The 19,672-nt window shown below is 36.7% G+C and overlaps 1 protein-coding gene across 6 annotated transcripts in view; it reads right to left on the bottom strand.

Annotated features, from left to right (window-relative positions):
- Positions 1–19,672, bottom strand: part of DYRK1A (dual specificity tyrosine phosphorylation regulated kinase 1A) — a 129,451-nt gene that overhangs the window by 5,405 nt on the left and 104,374 nt on the right. For all 6 annotated transcript variants that reach the window (XM_074355605.1, XM_074355645.1, XM_074355763.1 and 3 more), the window contains 5 exons: positions 17,801–18,087; positions 15,152–15,298; positions 13,766–13,906; positions 4,792–5,098; positions 4,192–4,316 (listed from right to left, as the gene is read on the bottom strand). In XM_074355605.1, coding sequence (XP_074211706.1) covers positions 4,192–4,316; positions 4,792–5,098; positions 13,766–13,906; positions 15,152–15,298; positions 17,801–18,087 — 1,007 coding nt within the window. The remainder of the gene's footprint in view (positions 1–4,191; positions 4,317–4,791; positions 5,099–13,765; positions 13,907–15,151; positions 15,299–17,800; positions 18,088–19,672) is intronic.

Consider the following 19,672-nt stretch of genomic DNA (forward strand, 5'->3'; position numbering starts at 1 on the left):
TATCTGAAGAAAACAAAAATACTATCTTCAAAAGATACATGTACCCCCATGTTCACTACAGCATTATTTACAATAGCCAAAACACGGAAACAACCTAAGCGTCCAATGAATGAATGGATAAACAGAACAATCCCAAACCCATGTGCAATCTGCATAATCTGTACAATGCTCATCTCTCCAACCTTTTCCTCCAGCCACCTGGGTTCCGACTATACAGGGTCTTCCTTCCATTCCTCTACCTGGTCAAAATCTTTCAAACGCCTCAGGGTATTTGTACTTACTGTTCCCTTCTGCCTAGAACGCTCTGATTTCTAATTTCTGCTTCGATGCTTCTTCCTCACCCTTTCAGTTCCAGAGTCTCCCCTCGTCACCATGGCTAATGCTGCCCCAGCTTCTGCAGCAGAGGCTACTAGCTGTCCTCAAAAAACATATTCTTCTTCCTGAGCACATGACTGCACTCAATATACTAGTCTCCCCTGTACAAGACATGGCCATGTGACTGTTTTAGTCAAAGGAATATGAATGGAAGTCCCTATGTCATGGCCAGATCTGGCACCTAAAATACCTACCAAGTCCTTCGCCTGCTGGTGGCAGCAGACAACTAGGCCCTCGGGGACGAGCAGTCACAAGACGGTAGGGGAGAGCCACACCACTAACCTGAATACCCATTCAGGACTATTACATAAAAAAGAGTACTTTTATTCCTTTAGCTACCATATTTTGGGGGTCTACTGATCTGTTATCAGTTGGGCCTACTTGAATTAATATAGTCCACTCAACAAACAGCTCTATTACATTAGGTTTTGTTTATTTACTGTGTCACTGTAAGCGCTAGGAAGGCAAAGACCGTGTCTTTAGCACCAGTAGCTAGCACAGATCATTAAGTATTTACTCAATGAAGGTGGTCTCAGAATCAAAATTCCAGAAATACTATTGAATATAATCCAGTAGAAAAACAGAAAGGTCTCAGAAAACACTAATGGTTTTTAAATTATGAAGCTACTCACAGGGAAATATATACACAATCTTGTGGTGGCTCACAGGGAAAGAGAACGTGACAATGAATGTATGTATGTTCATGTATAACTGAAAAATTGTGCTCTACACTGGAATTTGACACAACATTGTAAAATGACTATAACTCAATTAAAAAAAGTTAAAAAAAATTAATGAAGCTACTCAAAATTCATGCATAAGAAGAATGAACAAAATATAACTATACTCCGTCCAGTACCATTTTTCATTTCAGACTTCTCCAAAGGTGACCACACTGACTGTGTCTCCGAACTCTGGTACTGGGAAGCTAAACTGATAAAACTACATGGAGAGCAACCTGGCAACAGCTAACAAAATGACAAACCACACTGTTCTTTGATCCAGCAACTTCATGTCCAGGAATTTTTATCACAGACAAACTGCATGTGTGGATGATTTATATATAGGGTTGTTTATTATGGCATTATTTGTGGTAGTAAAAAAAGACTGAAATAAGCTAAATGTCCATTTATAGACTACTGATATGACTTACAGAATATCTAAACAATGGAATACCGTGACTCAAAAAAACAAAAAGAATGAAAAAGCTCTCTTTGTAATGATACAGAAAGATACATATACACATACATGTAAATTTTTTAAATATATATGTAACATGTTAAAATAAAAAACCAGGTGTGAAACAGTATGCATGGTATGCTACCATTTGTGTACAAAGGTTAGATGAAGAATATATTTGTATTTGCTTGCATATGTATAAAATATCTCAAAAAGGATACATAAAACTAGCAACATTAATTTAGAAATTGGGTGGCTAGAGGACACAGAAGGGAAGACTGTTCACTGAATCCTCTTTTATGTTTACTTTTAAACCATGTGAATGTATCAACTATTCAAAAATTAAATAAGAAAAGAGCTGAGGCAAATAAGGCACAACACTGACATCTGTTACACGGGGGGGGGGGGGGGGGGGGGGCAGGTGGCTTGGGCTACTCCCAGGATGGTTTTTTGTGTGTTTGCAGCATTTACTGTATTTAGAGGGAGAAAGGGAAGAAGGAAGGAAGGTTGTTCTAGAGAATCAGGGAAAGCCTGGCAGTGATATTTAAGGCCTGCAGGATACTCAGTAGTTACCAAGGCAAGGACAGAGGAAAGGAGCACTCCAGGCCGAGCGCAGACAACGGGAGAAACGTGAGAGAGAACACACATTTTATATTCCAAAAAGTGAAGAGCATCCAGTATGACCAGAGAGGAGGACGAGCGGCCTGCGGAGGGGCCGGACCGCCGGAGCAACGGTAACCTTCCTAAGGATTCTGAGTTCTTTTCAGTACAAGAGAAGGCCAAGAACTGGCTGAAAGCAGGGGATAGACATGGATCAGACTGCTTGACTGAACACTGACTTGGCTGCAGAGAAGAGAACGGGATAGACTGGTGAATGAAACTGGATGGTGGAGGACTAGTCAGAATAGTCTTTCTAATCAGATAAACTAGAGATGGTTGTCGCAAGGGGGTGAAGTGAGGTGGGGAGAATAAAAAAACACACAGGCTATTCAGAACGCATGCTCTCCACCCTCTGATTCGCTGCAGGCGTGAGGGAGAGAGGAGTCCGGATCAACTCCCCAGGCGCCGGGTGTAGGACCTGAGCAAAAGGGTGAGTTCAGGGCCATTTGCACCAAGAACAGGTAAGGGCAGGAGGGCAGCGGTGGACGTGGAAATGACGGCAGCAGTTCATGGGCCGCATCTGCAGTGTCGTGTTGTGGAGCCTTTCAAAGCGATACTGACAGTAAATGATTAGAAATAAAGGCATGAGGCTCAGCAGTGACATGTAGGGCAGAAATAAAGATGTAAGTGATGTACCTCAAGACGGTTGCTATGTCACTGGTTAGAGCTGTAAGGTGACCAGGAAGTGTGTCAGGTGAGGGAGAGGGACACAGGGCGGGAGGAGGAGGAGAATCCAGAAAGGAGACAGTGGGGGCGGGGTGGGACAGGGGACAAGTAAGACGGAGGAGAGTGCTTCGAAGAGCAGGGGCAAGCCAGTGTTGTCAATGTGAGTGAGGAACAGACCGAAGTGACCGTGTGCCCTCTGGGCACATCATGACAACCACTAGTGACACTTCAGGAGCAGCTCCCGGAGCCAGGAGGCAGCCCAGCTGGGGCGAGCTTAGGAGTTGGTAAGGGGGACAAGACAGAACCCACGGGAAGCAGAAATGCGGGGCGAGAAAGACATGGGCCAGGGAAAGGTTTTGCTTCCGACGGGAGACCCAGGGACGAGCAGGGGCTGCAGACAAGGAGAGACATGGATGGGACAAACGGAGGCTGGTGACACACAGTTGAGGAGTCCCTTTCCTAAGACTGTTCCTTACACAGTGACGAGTGAGAGAGAACAGAGAAGGCAAGACCAAAGGTTTCTAAGAGAAGAAGGGTTTGAAACAATTGTTAAAGAGAACGGGAGAGAGACGATGGCTGGAGAACCAGGAAAGCTTGCCCAGGAAGGCTGGTGACCGTGAGGAGGCAGCTGCACACGCAGATTTCTGCACCGGGGACGGGGGCTGGTGTTCATCAACTTCAGTTTTATTTCACTCATCAAATAATATACTGGCCTCTTGTTATAAAACACCACTATGCAGTACTCAGCATGAATTAACTTACTATTTTACAAACGGTATTTAATGAATATTTTTACTACCACCATCTGCTTCACCCCTTAAAAATTTTACTTAATTAGATCTTCTTCAACAGATTTAAAAAACAAAAAACCTCCAAAACAAAAAACGAAACAAAACAACATGGAGGTGAGAATCAAACCACAATTCGGAATCAGATTCTGATCAAAGGTCACGGGAGGCAGAGAGTGCAGTAATTAAGATGAGCCTCAGGAAGTTACTTAGCCCATGAATTCTCAGTTCCCAACGTAACATGAAAATCCACACTGTGTGAGGCTCAAAATGCTGCCACAGTAAATGAATAAACACAGGGAAAAAACACTTGGAGCAATGGCTGGCATGTGCTCAATAAATGTGAGCTATTTCTAAACAAGGATGTGCTTCTTCAGTCATAAATAAATTAGAATGCCTTATAAACGAGGAAGGTACGGCCCTGCAGAGTAAATGACACAATCATTCAGAAGACACCTGGCACCCAGTACTGCCCCCCCAAGACACGGCAGGGCACAGGGCACAGGGCGGTGCCAGGACTCACCTGTGGACTGTGTGTCTCGCAGTCCATGGCCTGGACGGCGGCAGTGAAGTGCCCACCGCTGTGCCGGTGCTGGTGCGTTGGGTCCGACCTGGCTCTCCCACTGTTGCTCGTCCCCGACGATCCACCTGAAGTATCACAGCACAACACACCTTGTGAGTTGAAAGTTAATTCTGTCCAAGTATATATCCTGCAACTGTAACATTAAAACTGGAACTGTGTCACCAAAACAATTTCTATTAACATGCAAGTATACCAGAAAGGCATCCAATTCTCTGTGGTCTTTCACATCAACCACTGAACTAAAATGTAACCAAGTTTGGTTACGTCGGGAAAACTCAAGCATGTAGACCAAGTATTTCCATTTTAAAAACAATTTAAAATGTTGGTTTTGTTCCCAAGCAGCATTTACTGACACATATAACTAAGTGTTGGAGGTTTGGGGGAGGCGACTTTTTTTTTTTACTAGCCACAAAGAACAGATTTAGGAAAAACAGTTCTTCCCTACCCGTTAACAAACCTTAAAAACACTTTAAAATAACCCCTACTTTGTAAAGAAAAGGGTAAACATGTCAAAGCCTAATTAATCTCAAAAGAACCGACCTGAGCTTGAAGACGTACTAGAGGTGGTGCCAGAAGACTGCGACTGCTCCATGGCGGGGCTCGTGGACACGCTATTACTCGTGTTTGTACCTTCGTCAGCTGTCTTCTTGAAAAAACTGTGCTGCAGGGCATAGTAAGGTTGAATTCGAGTTTTGGGGTCATAATCAAGCATCCTTAAAATGAGGTCTTTGAACTTCAAGTAGTCAGCTACTGTATGACCCGATTCCCCAGCACGACGCCCACCAGGTCCTCCTGTTTCTACTCCAAGAATATTATGAAGTTTACGGGTTCCTGGTGGTTTATACTCCTAAAAAGAAAGATGAAAAGACTTCCTTTAAATTTGATGGAACATGTGAAAGCCTACATAACATCAAATATGTTTACATATGTGATATGTTGAGGTCGTTATTAAAAAGAATGCTTTATAGTTAAAGCCTCTGTATTCTCGCACATTACTATTCTGAATGCACAGTAGTTCGGAGAAATTCAATGTAATTTTGAGACCAAAAATGACTATAAAGATCATCTAGCCCAGGGATCAGCAAACTACATCCCGGCCCAGATTCTGTTTTTATACAGCTTCAGCTATGAACTTTTTTTCATTTTTAAAGACTGTGAAAAACAAAGCCAAGCAACAATACGTAACAGAAGCCCATGAAGCCTAAAGCTTTACAACGGGGTCCTTTGCAAAGGCAGCGTGCCAGCCTCTGCCCCAGCCCGGGGGGGGGAGGGGGAGGGGGGGCGAACCTCTTTTCTGCCCGATGCACCTGTGAACTCAGGTGTACTTCCTCAGTAACCGCAGCTCATTAAAGCTGTGGGGATCACTCCTAATAAAGAATCCCAGGTCTAACTCTCCCTGCTCCTATTCAGATAAATCAAAAGCAAATTATTTATGCCTCCTTTTAGAAAATATGTTTAATAATAAATTGTCTTAACATGCACTGAGATTTTTTGGAAGCTCATTTCTCAACAAATAACAATATACTCTTTAAAATCCCTAAGACTACTGAATTTATTCAGAATAGTATCAGTGGACTTTTGTTTCTAAGAACAATATAGAAATTTGTAAGAGACCATTGCTCTTACTCTAAAAATCAAGAACAAGCCAGGCAGGCAAACCACAAAATCACTGCTTTGTAAAAACCCATCAGAGAGCTGAGGACTAAAGAAACCACAATTAACTAAATTCTAGAAAATGAAAAGCCTTTCCTAGGAGAGAAGAGACTTATGGTGGGAGAAGAGCAAATGCCACAGATCTGATGGAGAATCCAGCCCAACTCCAAACCAACTTCTAACAGCTACGTGTGGCTAGGCTGAAGAATGGGACAGGCAGAGACCCAGAGAGGATCCCCCAGGGCTCTGCAAAGCTGGGGCCGGAGCAGCAGGCTGGGGACAGATGGCCCTGAAGCACAAGAAGTTAGGAATGGGCTGCTGGCTGGTCAACATGTATAAAAGATCGCTCCAGTCTCCACAAACACTGCTTAAAACCTATGAAAACAGTGGAGAATAGAATCTAAGTCAAACAAACAAAACAAACAAAGCCCAGATTCAGCTAAACTACAAAACAAATCGACTCAGTCTCTTCACACTCGTGGCCTGGAGAGCGAGAGGCATGCCTCTTTCTACAGGGAACCAAGATTCACTTCCACCTCAACTGTTCTTAAAGACACAAAGTCCAGCATACATTTAACTAATTACAGATATAAGAAACAGAAACAAAAACTGGGTCCATAATCAAGTGAAAAAAATAGTAGAAAACCCACATAAATAAATGACCCAAATGTTGAAATTGGCAGAAAGGCATTTAAAAATAACCATGATGAGAAGAATTTACTTCAAAAGGCAGATAACATGTGTGGACAGTTGGGGAATTTCAGAAGAGAAAATTAAAACTATTTAAAAAAAAAGGTAAATAAAAATGTGAAAATTTCAGAACTAAAAAATGCAGTATCAGAAATGAAGAATTCATTTAATGATTTTTAACAGCAGACTGGGTTCAGCAGAAGAAAAATAGTGAACTAGAAGACAGAGCACTAAGAATCATCCAACACCCCCTACAACTAAACAAACAAAAATTAACCAAACACACAAAAGGAAAACAAAAGAAGTAAACCGAACAGAGACCTCTAATACTGAGCACTATAACATACATTTAATTGGAGAATTAGAAGAGAGAGTGAAACAGAACAAACATTTGAAAAGATAATGTCTGAGCATTAATTAAAAAAAAAAACTGATGAAAGAGATCAACCCACAGATCTAACGAACTTAGCAAACTCCATGGAAAATAAATGTAAAGAAACCTATACAGAAGGACCTAATAGTCAAATTGCTGAAAACTCAAACATTAAAAAAAAAAAGAAAAAAAAAGAAAAATCTGCCAGGAAGAAGAGAAATATTTTATAAAGAGAACAATGCTTAGAAAAACCAATGACTTCTCTTTAGAAATAATGTAATACAGAAAAAAATACCATTAACATCTTTAAACAATGTTATACCATCATTTCTTTGGCCGAAATGTAAACCTAGAATTCTATATCCACTGAAATTTCCGTACCTATGGACAGTATCTTCCCCCAAATAAAGGCGAATAAACGTATTTTCAGACAAACAACTGGTGAGACAATTAATCAACAGAACTTGTTCACTGTAACACAAAAAGTTAAAGGAAGTTCTTCAGGCTGAAGGAACATAATACCAGATGGAAATCAGGAACTGCAGAAAGAAATGAAGAACTAACTATATGGGTAAAAAAGAAAGAACTTTTTATTATCTTTATTTTTTATGTCTTTTTAAATCTCCTTAAAAAGTCCTTTTTAACTTAAGCAGCTGATGTGTCGTGAGGGTTATGACAAGCACTACACAATGATAAGTGTGGAAGGGTCAGATAACAGCACACAATTATTACATGGTTTATCAAGTGATATCCTGTTAAGGTCAACTGACAAGTTAAAATGCACATAATAAGCAACATTAAAAATTACACAAAGAGGAATAGCTAAAAAGGCAGTGAGAGAAGATGAAATAAAATATGAAAAAGTACTCAACTCAAAAAAGAAGTCAGGAAAGAAGGAACAGGGAACAAAGAACAGAGAAGAAAAACAGAACACAAATAAGACAACAGTCTAAAATCCAAACCTGTGAAATATTAAATGGGCCAAATAGTCATTGTGAAAGAAAGATACTGATTGGGTTAAAGCATGACTCCACTACAAGTTGTAGACAAGTCATACTTTATATATAAAAGTATGAACACATTTAAAGTAAAGGGTAGAAAATATATACTATGAAAATGTTAAAAATTAGAAAGCTGGTACAGCTCTAGTAATATCAGACAGAGTAGACTTAAAGACAAACCATCAGTAGAGATAGAAACACTTCATGGGGATAAAAGACTGAATTTATCACTAAGTCCTAATAATACTAAATGGGTATACCTATTAAGAGAGCTTCAAAAAACAAACAGCAACTAAGATAAGATTAAGTCAAACCCAGAATTATTACTGAAGATTATACACTCCTCTCGGTTATTGATAGAACAAATATACAAAGACACAACGTAAGAATGTAAAGAAAAATATCAAACAACCTGAACTATATTGACATTTATAGACCACTACACCAAACAAATATAAGTGTTCATGAAACACACACCAAGACAGATTACACGCTATGTATAAAACAAGTCTCAATGGATTTTAAAGGAGAAAAATCATGTTTTCTGACCACAATGCTACTACATTAGAAATCAGCAAAAATAAGATATCTTTAAAAATCCTTTGACTTTTGAAATTACATAACATTCTAAATAATGAGTCAATAAAAAAAATCACAAGAGAAATTCGAAACATTTCAAAATAAATGAGTGTTAAAACATAACATATCAAAAGCTGTAGGATGCAGCTAAAGCAGTGCTTAGAGGGAAATCTATACCATTAAAAGCTATAGGAAAAGAAGAAAGTTTTTCCACATTCAGAAGCTTGAAAAAACCAAAGTCAACCTAAAGTAAGGAGAAAAAAGGAAATAACAGAGGGAAAATCAATGGGAAAGAAACTAGACTAAGAATATGAGAAAAATCAAAAGCCAGTAGTCTGAAAAGATCAATAAATTTACAAATTTGATAAACCCCAAGCGAGACTAACAGAGAAAAAAGGAAAGAAAACACAAATGACCAATATCAGGAATAAAAGACAGACTATCACTACCAGATCCTCCAGAAATTAAAAAGACAATTACAAAGTATTATAGGTAATTTTATAACAAATCCAACAACCTAGATGAGAAGGACAAGTTTCTTGAAATATGTAGCTACCCAAGTTGACTCAAAAATAGCTATATATTTATCAAAATATGTCAACTACAATCAATAAAGAACATTCCAGGTCATGATAAGTTCCACTAACTCCGTTAAACATTTACAAAAGAAATAATGCCTATTTTATACAAATTCTTTCAGAAAAATCAGGAAAGAATACTTCCCAATAGTTTTGAGAACAGCATAATCCTAAAATCAAAATTTAGTGAAAATATTACAAAATTTTAGACAACTATCCACTTAACTACAAAGAAACTAATCTCCTATCAACAGATTAGCAAACTGAACCCAGCAACATGTAACAGGATAGTATACCAAGAATAAGTCTGGCTTACCACAACATGAGCTGAAATTATTACAAAAATTAATTAATGTACTTCACCACAAAACAGAAAAAAAATCGTATGACCAGTAGTAGAGTGCATGCTTAGCACGTACAGAGTCCTGGGTTCAATCCCCAGTACCTCCATTATAAGCAAACAAACAGCTTCCAAATCATGTCTACAGATACATGAAAGGCCATGTGACACCATTTAAAACCCATTCATGATTTTAAAAAACAAATTATAAAAACACCTCTCAAAATATTAAACATAAAAAAATCACTCCTTCAAGTTGATAGAGGGCTATGAAAAATACGCAACTAATGTCACTGATGTTGAATGACTTTTCTTTAAGGCTTAGTACAAGGAAAAATGTCTGTTCTCATCATTACTATTCAATATATGGAGATCCTAAGTCAGTATAACAAAATAAAAAGAAATAAAGGCATACAGATTAAGAGAATGAAACTGTTCATTCATGAAGATGTAATTATTTAACAAAAGTCTGCAGAATCCCAAAAACAAACAAACAAAAAACCCCTAGAACAAATAGGTAAATTTGGCAAGGTGTTAAGAAAGTCAATATACAAAAATCTACTGTATTTCTACATATTAGCAATGAAAAATTAGAAATGGTTTTTTAAAAATGACACTTAAAATACCCCCCCAAATTAAAACCTTAGAAATAAATTGAACAAATTTAGTGCCAGACTTCTGCACTAAATGCTACAAAATGCTAAGAGAAATTTAAGACCTAAATAAATGGATAAACCATGTTCATAGATTAGAAGAGTCACTACTGTTAAGATGTCCATTCTCCTGAATGGAATCTCGGTGCAATCCTAATCAAACTCCCAGCAGGACTTTATATACAAATTTATAAGCTGATTCTAAACTTTATTATGTAAATAGAAAGGACCTAGAGGGGGAAAAACCCAACAATTTTGAAACAGACGAGAAGAGCTGGTGGACTTACACCACTTGAATTAGAGACCTACCACAAAGCTACAGTAATCAGCAATGTGGCACTGGTTCAAGGACAGACAGACCAATGGAAACAGCAGAGTCCAAATAAAGATCATCACACAAAAGATTGATTGCTTTTGGATAAATGTGCCAAATCAGATCAACAACTTAGTGGTAAGCATGTGACAAAAATGAACTTCAACTCTTATATCCCCATCCCATACTCAAAAATTAATTCAAGATAGACCATGAACTCTGACCGTAAAAGCTAGAATCAAAACAAACAACCTTCCAAGGAGAGTATCTTCACCAACTTGAGGAAGGTAAAGATTGTTCATAAAAAAGGGTTGACAAATTTTATTTTGTCAACATTAAAATTTTCTGTTAATCAAAAACTACAACTAAGCAAATAAACGGGCAACTCACAGTCTAGGAAAAAATACTTGTCACATATATGTGACAAAGGCTTATATCCGTTATATGTTAAAAAAAAAAAAAAACTCCTACAACTCAATAATTAAACATTCCTATAACACACAGGCAAAAGACTAGACAGACTGTCACAAAAGAAGATATATGAATGGCTAATGAGCACAAGAAAAAGTGTCAGCATTATTAGTTGCGAAGCAATGCAAATGAAAACTGATATATACCCATTAGAACGGCTAAAATAAAAAAAAAACATATCAAATGGTGAGGATGTAATACAACTGAGCACTCACATGTAGGGGCGATAAGATGATAAGACTTTGTGGGACTATTTGGCATTTTCTTGTGAAAGTAAACACACATATACCCTAATGACCTGGTAACTCTACTTCTAAGTAGTGACCCCAGAAGAAGAAAAACATGTGCACAAAAGATCTATAAAAAATGTTCCCAGTAGCCTTATTCATAATAGTCCTAAAATGGAAGCAACCCAAACCACCACTGACAGGTAAATATAGATAAATTATGGTATTTCCATTCAAAGAAATACTATGATGCAATTAAAAGGAATAACCTCTTAGACACACAACAATACGGATGAATCTTCAAAAACAATGTCTGTTAAGTGAACAAAACAAAATAATAAATATTATAGATTCCGTTTACATGAATTTTACTTATGAGTAGTTAAAACTAACTTATAATTACAGAAATCAGAGAGAGTGTGGGATGACAGAAAAGGGTCACAAGAGAGGTGGTAGAAATAGTCTTTTAGGTAGTGGATACACTGCTGTATATAAAAGTTAAAACTCAACAAAGTGAACATTTAAAATATGCAAATCTTATTGTATATAAATTATACTTCAATAAAACAGCATCATTTGCAGTCTTAATTCTTCATCCTCCTTCCCCACCAAAGGAAAAAAATACATAGTAAATATGAATTTCATTACTAGGAAGCAAAAATGGGCTCTTGAAACATAAAATGAGAAATTAAGAGTAAAAATAAAATCACTAAGGAAATAAACCACACAAACACACCCACTGACAGTGCATGCACTTCTATTTATACTTATGGTTAGAACCCCTAGTGCATCTGTCATAATGTAATCATTTGGTTACAGATTTGATTTTTTTGTTGTTAAAAATTTATTTCTGTTTAAAGAGAAATAATTATTTTATACTTTTAAAAATTAATTTTAAGTCAGTTGCTAATTGCAGCTAAGGAAAATCTCATAAAATCTATAATTAGTATATATTAAATGTAGGTTAAGATACTTTCAATTTTAAGAAGTGAAAAGATATATCTACTCTTTTTTGAAATGCCCCCCAAAATAATTTAAAATAATAATTATTATAGCCCAATTTTGGAGAAATGATAGGTTACAGCCCATAGTTAACTGTGGTTTTTCTAAAGCAGAGATTAGGGAAATGGAATGAGATGAATGTTTCATTTAGAAAAAGGGAAAAAATAACAGAAGTAGGCAAAAAACTTCAAATTGGAGAAAGAAGCAGTAGCCTGTATCACAGAGAGGTAAAAACATTAAAGAGGCCTCATATCCTCCACGCTAATTAAAATCAACTGGTAGGAGCTACTTCGAACGCTGGTGAAGCTAAGGATGAGTCCCAGGCTGTGCTCTGGTTCAGTGGGGAAAGGGGCCATGACTGATAAGCTATGTGGACAAAGGAAAAGGACTCAGGATGTCTGCTTGGTATTTTCCATCCTTTCTTTATGTGGAGTAGGTGTAATTTAGCTGCCGGATATTGCACCGCCTAAAACTTTAGACAATAAGGCAGAATGCAGTAAGTTGCAAATCAGCTGTGAAAGCTATAACATTTTTCTCTTTAATGTTCTAAAAAAAATTGATATTAAAAGTTAAGACTCCATAGCTGAAGGTGAAGTACAGCAAACAACATCACCTTCACTTCACTGGAAATGACCCCTGGTGGCAGCATCGCTAAAATGCAAGGGCAAAATAAAAACCAGTGAAAATGCAACCTCTTAAGTGCTAAAAATGCAGAACTACAATCACAGGGTGTCTGGTATATATATCACACACAATCATGTATTTATAGATTATATCCATCTTATACTAGAAATAAACTAGATTACAAAACACACGATTATTTTCAGATACATAAAACGAGGTAAATCAAGATGTAAAATTGTCATTATTTACTCTTTTAAACTGACACAGTTTAGGTATCTGAAAATTACTAAAACAAACCTAACATTTTAAAAACCTCACTTCCAAAGATTTTGGAGATGTGAGATTCCTGCTATCCATGTCATCAAGCTGGGAATCTGAAATCTATCAAAGGACCGTCCAGTCAGTTCATATTCTTGTCACAAACTGCTTGAGTCAAAAATCCTTTTCTCTCAACTTAAAAAAAAAAAAAAAAGCCATTTACTGCAGTTATGACTTCTACTGTTCACAGCTGCACTACTGTGAACTGTGACTTCACTATACACCCAAACTATAAGACACAAAGGCCAAATCTACTGATTCTACCATTGAAACAAGGAAGGGCAATTTGATCAGCTGCCTCAAAAGGCAGGGACATATAGGTTTTTTCATTTTTTCAGTTTTATTAGGTAAAACTGTTTACAATTTGACTGCACATATACAGTATATTGCATGTGGATACATATACACTACATACTGCACATTTTTAAAATACATATATATACATATTTACATGTATATACATATATATACTGACATATAGCTTTCAAAATGAAGCCTTAAAGAGAACCCTGAGGATTAATCAAACACTGGTCTGTAACAGATACTTTAGGTCAAACTATAAAAAATACATATACTTACGTTACCAATGGGACCAATTAAATATAACACAGATTTCAAGTAAATACAAAGTATGCTTAAAGACAGTTCAGTGAAAAGAAATAAAGGCTCAAAAAAAAATTTCCCTGTTTTACCCGTTTTCCGTCTTTGGTCTTCTTTAAGTTCCAAGTGCCATCTGGCAACTTCTCAAAGAACTTTCTTGCTTTTGGTGCTTGGTCAAGAATATGAGCAGGTGGAATACCCAGAACTTCCACTATTTTATTCATCTGATCTACCTGTATTCAAAATAAAAACAAAAACCCTGTAATTTCTACTGTAGTACATCCTACTTCTGCTCATCAATTCATTCATTCATTTATAAATTATAAATGCAGTGAGGGAGCAGGCGCACTTCAGGCCTGGCACAGGACGAGTGCAAGGGCCCTGGCAGGGCCTGCGGCTAGACCAGACAGGAGGTCATGTGCGGGGACCGGTGGGAGAGAGGGAACGGGAGCAAAGGAAGCAAGGGACCTTCAAGCTGCTCAAAGGACTTTGGCTATTACCGTGAGTGCGGTGGAAGCCACTGAAGTTTCAGGCGATCTTAATATTAAGCCCATGGAAAAGGTACTATTACAGGGTAATATTATTTATTATTAAAAGGAAAACAAATATACACTATGGCAGTTACTGCCAAACAGGAGCTCACTAGCTACAGTGAAGTGACTGAAAAGGAAGGCAGAAGGGACAGGTGCGTAACACTATTTATTCACAGCTGTATAATTCAGGACAGGTCATTACATTTCATTAGTCTTTCTTGTCTCACATGTAAATGAGCGGACTGATCATGATCTGCAACTTTTAACTTTTCTTTAAAAAACAAACAAAAAAACCAGAATCCCGCAAGTGAATAGTTTCAAAACCCACTGAAAGCCCAGCTCCTCTGACTGTGAGGGAGCCTGGCCTCTCCCTCCCTCCCTTGCCCTCCCACCCCTCCCCAGCACTGCCTCTGACCTTCAACAATCTTCTAAGAACACAGACTGAAAGCCTGGGGACTAGAAGAATCACATTAGTCTGTTGCTCTAACTAGGTTCTCTAGTCCTAATTTGCCCTAAATTATTGAGATCAAATATCCACTAACCCTACCTACTGGTCATTTATTTTAACTCCAAATCATACCCTCAAAATTTACAGTGACGTTCACACTGTTTTTAGGGCGGCCCTCAATTCTTCAATATCATCTTTTTCTGTCATACTTAAAAATCAGTAAAATTTATACCAAAATACTTAATGTTTTCTAATTTACCGTTCTCCTTCATCAGCAGATTGAAAGATCTCACCTTCTATTTCGTAATTCTACACTCACCATTATATAACTGAAAAAATTAAAAATGGATAAAATCAAAACTGACCTAATACTTGAATGATTAAGCTGGTAAACAGACACCTTTTCCTAAAAACAACTTGAAGATTACACTGTCAGAGGTTAAAAATAAAAAACCATGAAAACAGAAACAGAATTTTTAAAGCGATCCATCATATACCTCATTGGCTCCACTGAACAGAGGTTCTCCAGTGTGCATTTCAACCAAAATACACCCAAGGGACCACATGTCGATAGCAAGGTCATAAGGCATTCCCAGCAGCACCTCTGGAGACCGATAAAAGCGACTCTGAATATACTGGTATATCTGAAATACATTTCAAAATAGTATTAATGCCAAAATAAGTTCTTTTAAATTGTGGTCAACATTAGATTAAGAATAATACTCTAATATTAACAAAAAAAAAGTTATTATAGTTTCATTTACTGATTTCAACATTAGACTGTGAATGTTATTTAAAGAACTAAACATTTCAAGGAAGTGGTTAGATCTGTGAAATACAAAATACACAAAATTCAAGCTCTTTCATTTAATTCCATCCTAACTGGTAATCAAGATGTATCTCAAAAATTATTCCTTATTAGAAGAAAATATTATTGAGAACAATTTATTTCCCTATTATTCTTTCCTGCTATGGCTAGCACTTGGTTTACCATGAATTTAACAGTTAAACTGTATTTAACCTAAATAATTAAGGGTCAAATAAACTCTGTACAATGTAGCTGAAAATTCAGACACCAGCACTATACTAGTCTCACAGACAGATCCTAGAAACATGCCACACAGAGATTCAACTGGGAGTTATTCCTGACTAATCACTTCCTCTCCACCCTGTCCCCTCCACCTCGCTCTAAGACTTCTTAGAAAAAGAAAATCTTGAAATGTATTATTTTCAATGAAGTAATCTGAGAATGTCTTGAGATCAATTCATCTCCATGTAGCCATTTAGAATTTACATCTAGAAATATCACTAAAGCAAAGACAGTTTTATTTTTAAAGGGAAAGAAAGAAATAAAATTGTAACTAAACTTCCTAAACTTAACACTCAAACCAGGTGGCCAAGCAGCACAGAGCTGCTTTCTCAGGAAAGCTTCTATGGCCCCGACCTACAACTCCAGCCAAGTCTCTGAGAATAAGCTTTGCCTCCACAAGCAGCTCAACCTAACCTTAAGGGCTTCTCAGAGTGAAGAAATTCTAATTCAAAGGGACCAGGAAGAGGAAGAAGTATTACATTTCCAAGTTTTTATAAGCCAGTGGCATCTGTTAAGCCCCAAAGACTCTCAACTACTGACACTGTCTTATTTCCCAGCTTGTGAAAGGAAGTCGGTCAGCTACCCGAGTAGCAGTTAGGTTATCCACAAGGCTGTGCACCAGGATCCCCTGAGGAATTTCTGCTGAGACATAATTGCCTTACCATCTTCTAACACTGAGCCAGCAGAACCAGGTTAGGGCCGCCGCACATCTACTTTGTAAATGACTTCCAGAGAATTCTGATATACTCACACAGTTTAAAACTTGAGCTAAAGGTACAGTTGTCTCAGTTTGGCTGGATAGTAGTGTTTGACATTAGGACACAATATATGATTTGGTTTAAATAGGAAAACATTTTGCAAGACTAAAACTCTATTCAAATAACTCTCAAGATGGGCATGTATTTTCCATTTACAATATACTTTATCCCACAGAGTATCTTCTGATTTTCAGAGGCATCTGAAATTGCAAACTTTGCTTCCTACTCCTTCAGTTTTTAAAAATGTTTTCAATGATTTACAGCAATCACTACCATAAGATAATTTGCAAAAAATAACAAAAGGACAATCTTGTTAATTGGCCATAAACCTTCATGATTAAATTAACCCACTATATTTAAAAGCTGGAAAAAAGTTGGACAGGACAGGAAATTCCATGAGTTTGGAAAAACAAGAAATAGAAAGCCAATATGAGATAGTAGTATCTGAATGTTAGTTATGTTTTCACTTTTTTTTTTAAAGAAATGTAGTTTCAAATACTTACAAGTGAATAGAAATAGCACTTAAAATGAATAAAGTATTATCAGATGGTGACCCTAGTTCAAGAAGAGAATAACCTACAACTTCTATTTTATATGCAAAACACTGCTAACGTAGCTTTTATAATGCCAAGAATTTTAGGAAAAAATCGCTTTCCTAAATTAGCTACACCTAAACCAACTTATTGCTATGGACACGTCTGTTTTTTGCACTCTGAAGGAAACTAGTTTGGACGTGTCAGAATTTATATAAGGAAAAAAGGATTTAAACATTTATCAAAACAAGTTGATATATATCAACTGTGTAGTTTCTACACTGTATTACCACGTGTGATGCAAAATTACCTGCTTTTTTTTTTTTAATCCATCAGTTTTCGAGGAAAAACACTGCTTGGATCTATATTTAGAGAAATATTTTACAGCAAAAATTCAATGTTCTAGTACTGGAATCTCCCCAAACTTACACTAAAACCCCTCTTTGGGAAATATAGTTAGAACAAATCACCTAATATTTAACATATTAGTCACCTATTTTCTCTTAGTCTTTTAGCATACACGTAATTTTTTAAAATAAACTTTGAAAAACCAACACCTTCTAATTGAAAGTATTACTGTTTGCAATTTAAAAGGTATCTCCCCCAAAATAAGTATCACCATAAGTGATTCAAGTGCTACATTTTAAAGATAACCATCCTGTAATTACCTCCAAACTGTATACAGATTAATAACACTTCAAGTATCTACCTACACTGTTCTACATATTTCTATATTTTAATTTACAAGTCCTGAAATATACTTACCCTCTGCCCCAACTGACAAGAACTGCCAAAGTCAACAATCTTGATTGCACTGCGTTTGGGGTTACAAAGAAGGATATTCTCAGGTTTTAGGTCACAGTGAATGATACTAAGTTCTGGAGTCGCGAGGAAAAGCAGTGCGGTGCACATTTGCTGTGCAAACTTTCGTGTTAGGTTCAAAGAGACACCTCGAAAATTGGTGTTCCTCAACAAGTCATAGAGGTTGTAGGACAGCATTTCAAAAACTAAACAGAGATGGTTTCGAAACATAAAGTGGCGTTTTAAATGCACTGAAAGAGAAAAAAGTTTCATTTTAAATTAAACATACCAATTAAATAATAACATACACATGAACTCACAATTACAATGTCAAATGCAGAGTGAAAATCAAGTTAAAATTTGGAGATTAGCATTCTGCAGTAAATAGCACATTCTTTAAACAGTTAAAAAATATCTAAGTTGTTTATCTGCTGAATTAAATAGGTACAGTGTCTGCCAATAAGCAATTTATGATACAAGTACCACCACTGCAAGGCCTTGTGTACCCCTGTTCTCAGGGACCAGACACTGAATACTGTCATAGTTATTCCAGATAGCTCTGTAGAGAAACTTGTTTCAAATGATACTAAAAATCCAAAATGAAGGTAGCCTTGACAAATGGTTGTTTTATATCATTCCTGTTGAGTTATAGGTGCTCAATTTGGTATGTGTAATAAGTTTTATACTGAAGGGCAATGCTTTAATTTATTGAATGACTTCATCTCATGTGAAGTCAGTGTTAATACTTAAAGCACCACTTTTTGAAGCAATTTATCGACTACTAAGCCTTTTTAGAGGGTCCATAGTTATAGCAAGTAATATATTCTATGCTCTTTCTCCATTCATAAGCCTACTTATCATTTCAAGACCATGGCAGGGATCAAATAATCCACATTAAGAAATTATGCTGCGTGGTTTAAAAATTTTTTAAAAAGTATATTTTTTTTAAGTTCAAAGACTTAAATAAAACTCATCAGAATAAATTATATTGATCAATCACTTCAAAATAAAAAATTATCTGTATCATAAAAGAGCAACACGACTTCTAGACACCTTAAATTTAATGTATCTACTCTACTGGCAAGGCTAAATCTAGTGGGGTTTTTTTTTTGGGGGGGGGCTAGTTTTCCAATATAGAACCTCAGTTTATTGAGACATTGCGCATTAATTCGGCATCTTCCTAAAGAAGTTTAAAACATTCATCCAAAAGAGTATTTGCAGTGACTAACACAATTAATGATCATTAAAGTCAGTTTATTAAAAACAAAAATGACAGCCATTATTGTAATATAACCAAGTAGCTAACAGTTCATGTTTTCTTTCAAAAAGGCAGAATTAAAATGTTATAGTAATGCTATCAATATTTTGTCTACCACTTAAGCAAAAACTCAAAATAAAACACAAGAGTGAAGAAGAAGAAGAGGTGAGGTATGTTCAGATGCCTCCTTTATAAGTCAAGCATCCTCAGAATGTCCTTCCTGGCCTTCTAACCCATTGAATGGAAATGTGCCCAGTTTATACAAAGTTGTAACTAATAGTGAAGACCAAACATTCAGTGAATTAGACGAGAAAAGGGTTCAAATGCAAATGTTATTACTATGGCCTGTATCAGATGATCTATAAAGACACTAAGAAGGAAGAAAAATGAATAGGATAAGCTCATTTTATTTCAACAATAAGGAATGAAGGTGTTTCATATATGAAATCTAATCTGAGTCTCTGGACCATATATCTTTAAACATCAGTTTTTTTTTTCTATCATTTTGGAGGAAGTAAAGAACCACAACGTCCTCTCCTAATTTATTAAAAAGGAGTTTGTTAATAAAACTTAACCTC

Source organism: Camelus bactrianus, chromosome 1 (genome assembly GCF_048773025.1).
Source record: "Camelus bactrianus isolate YW-2024 breed Bactrian camel chromosome 1, ASM4877302v1, whole genome shotgun sequence".
Classification (NCBI taxonomy): domain Eukaryota; kingdom Metazoa; phylum Chordata; class Mammalia; order Artiodactyla; family Camelidae; genus Camelus; species Camelus bactrianus.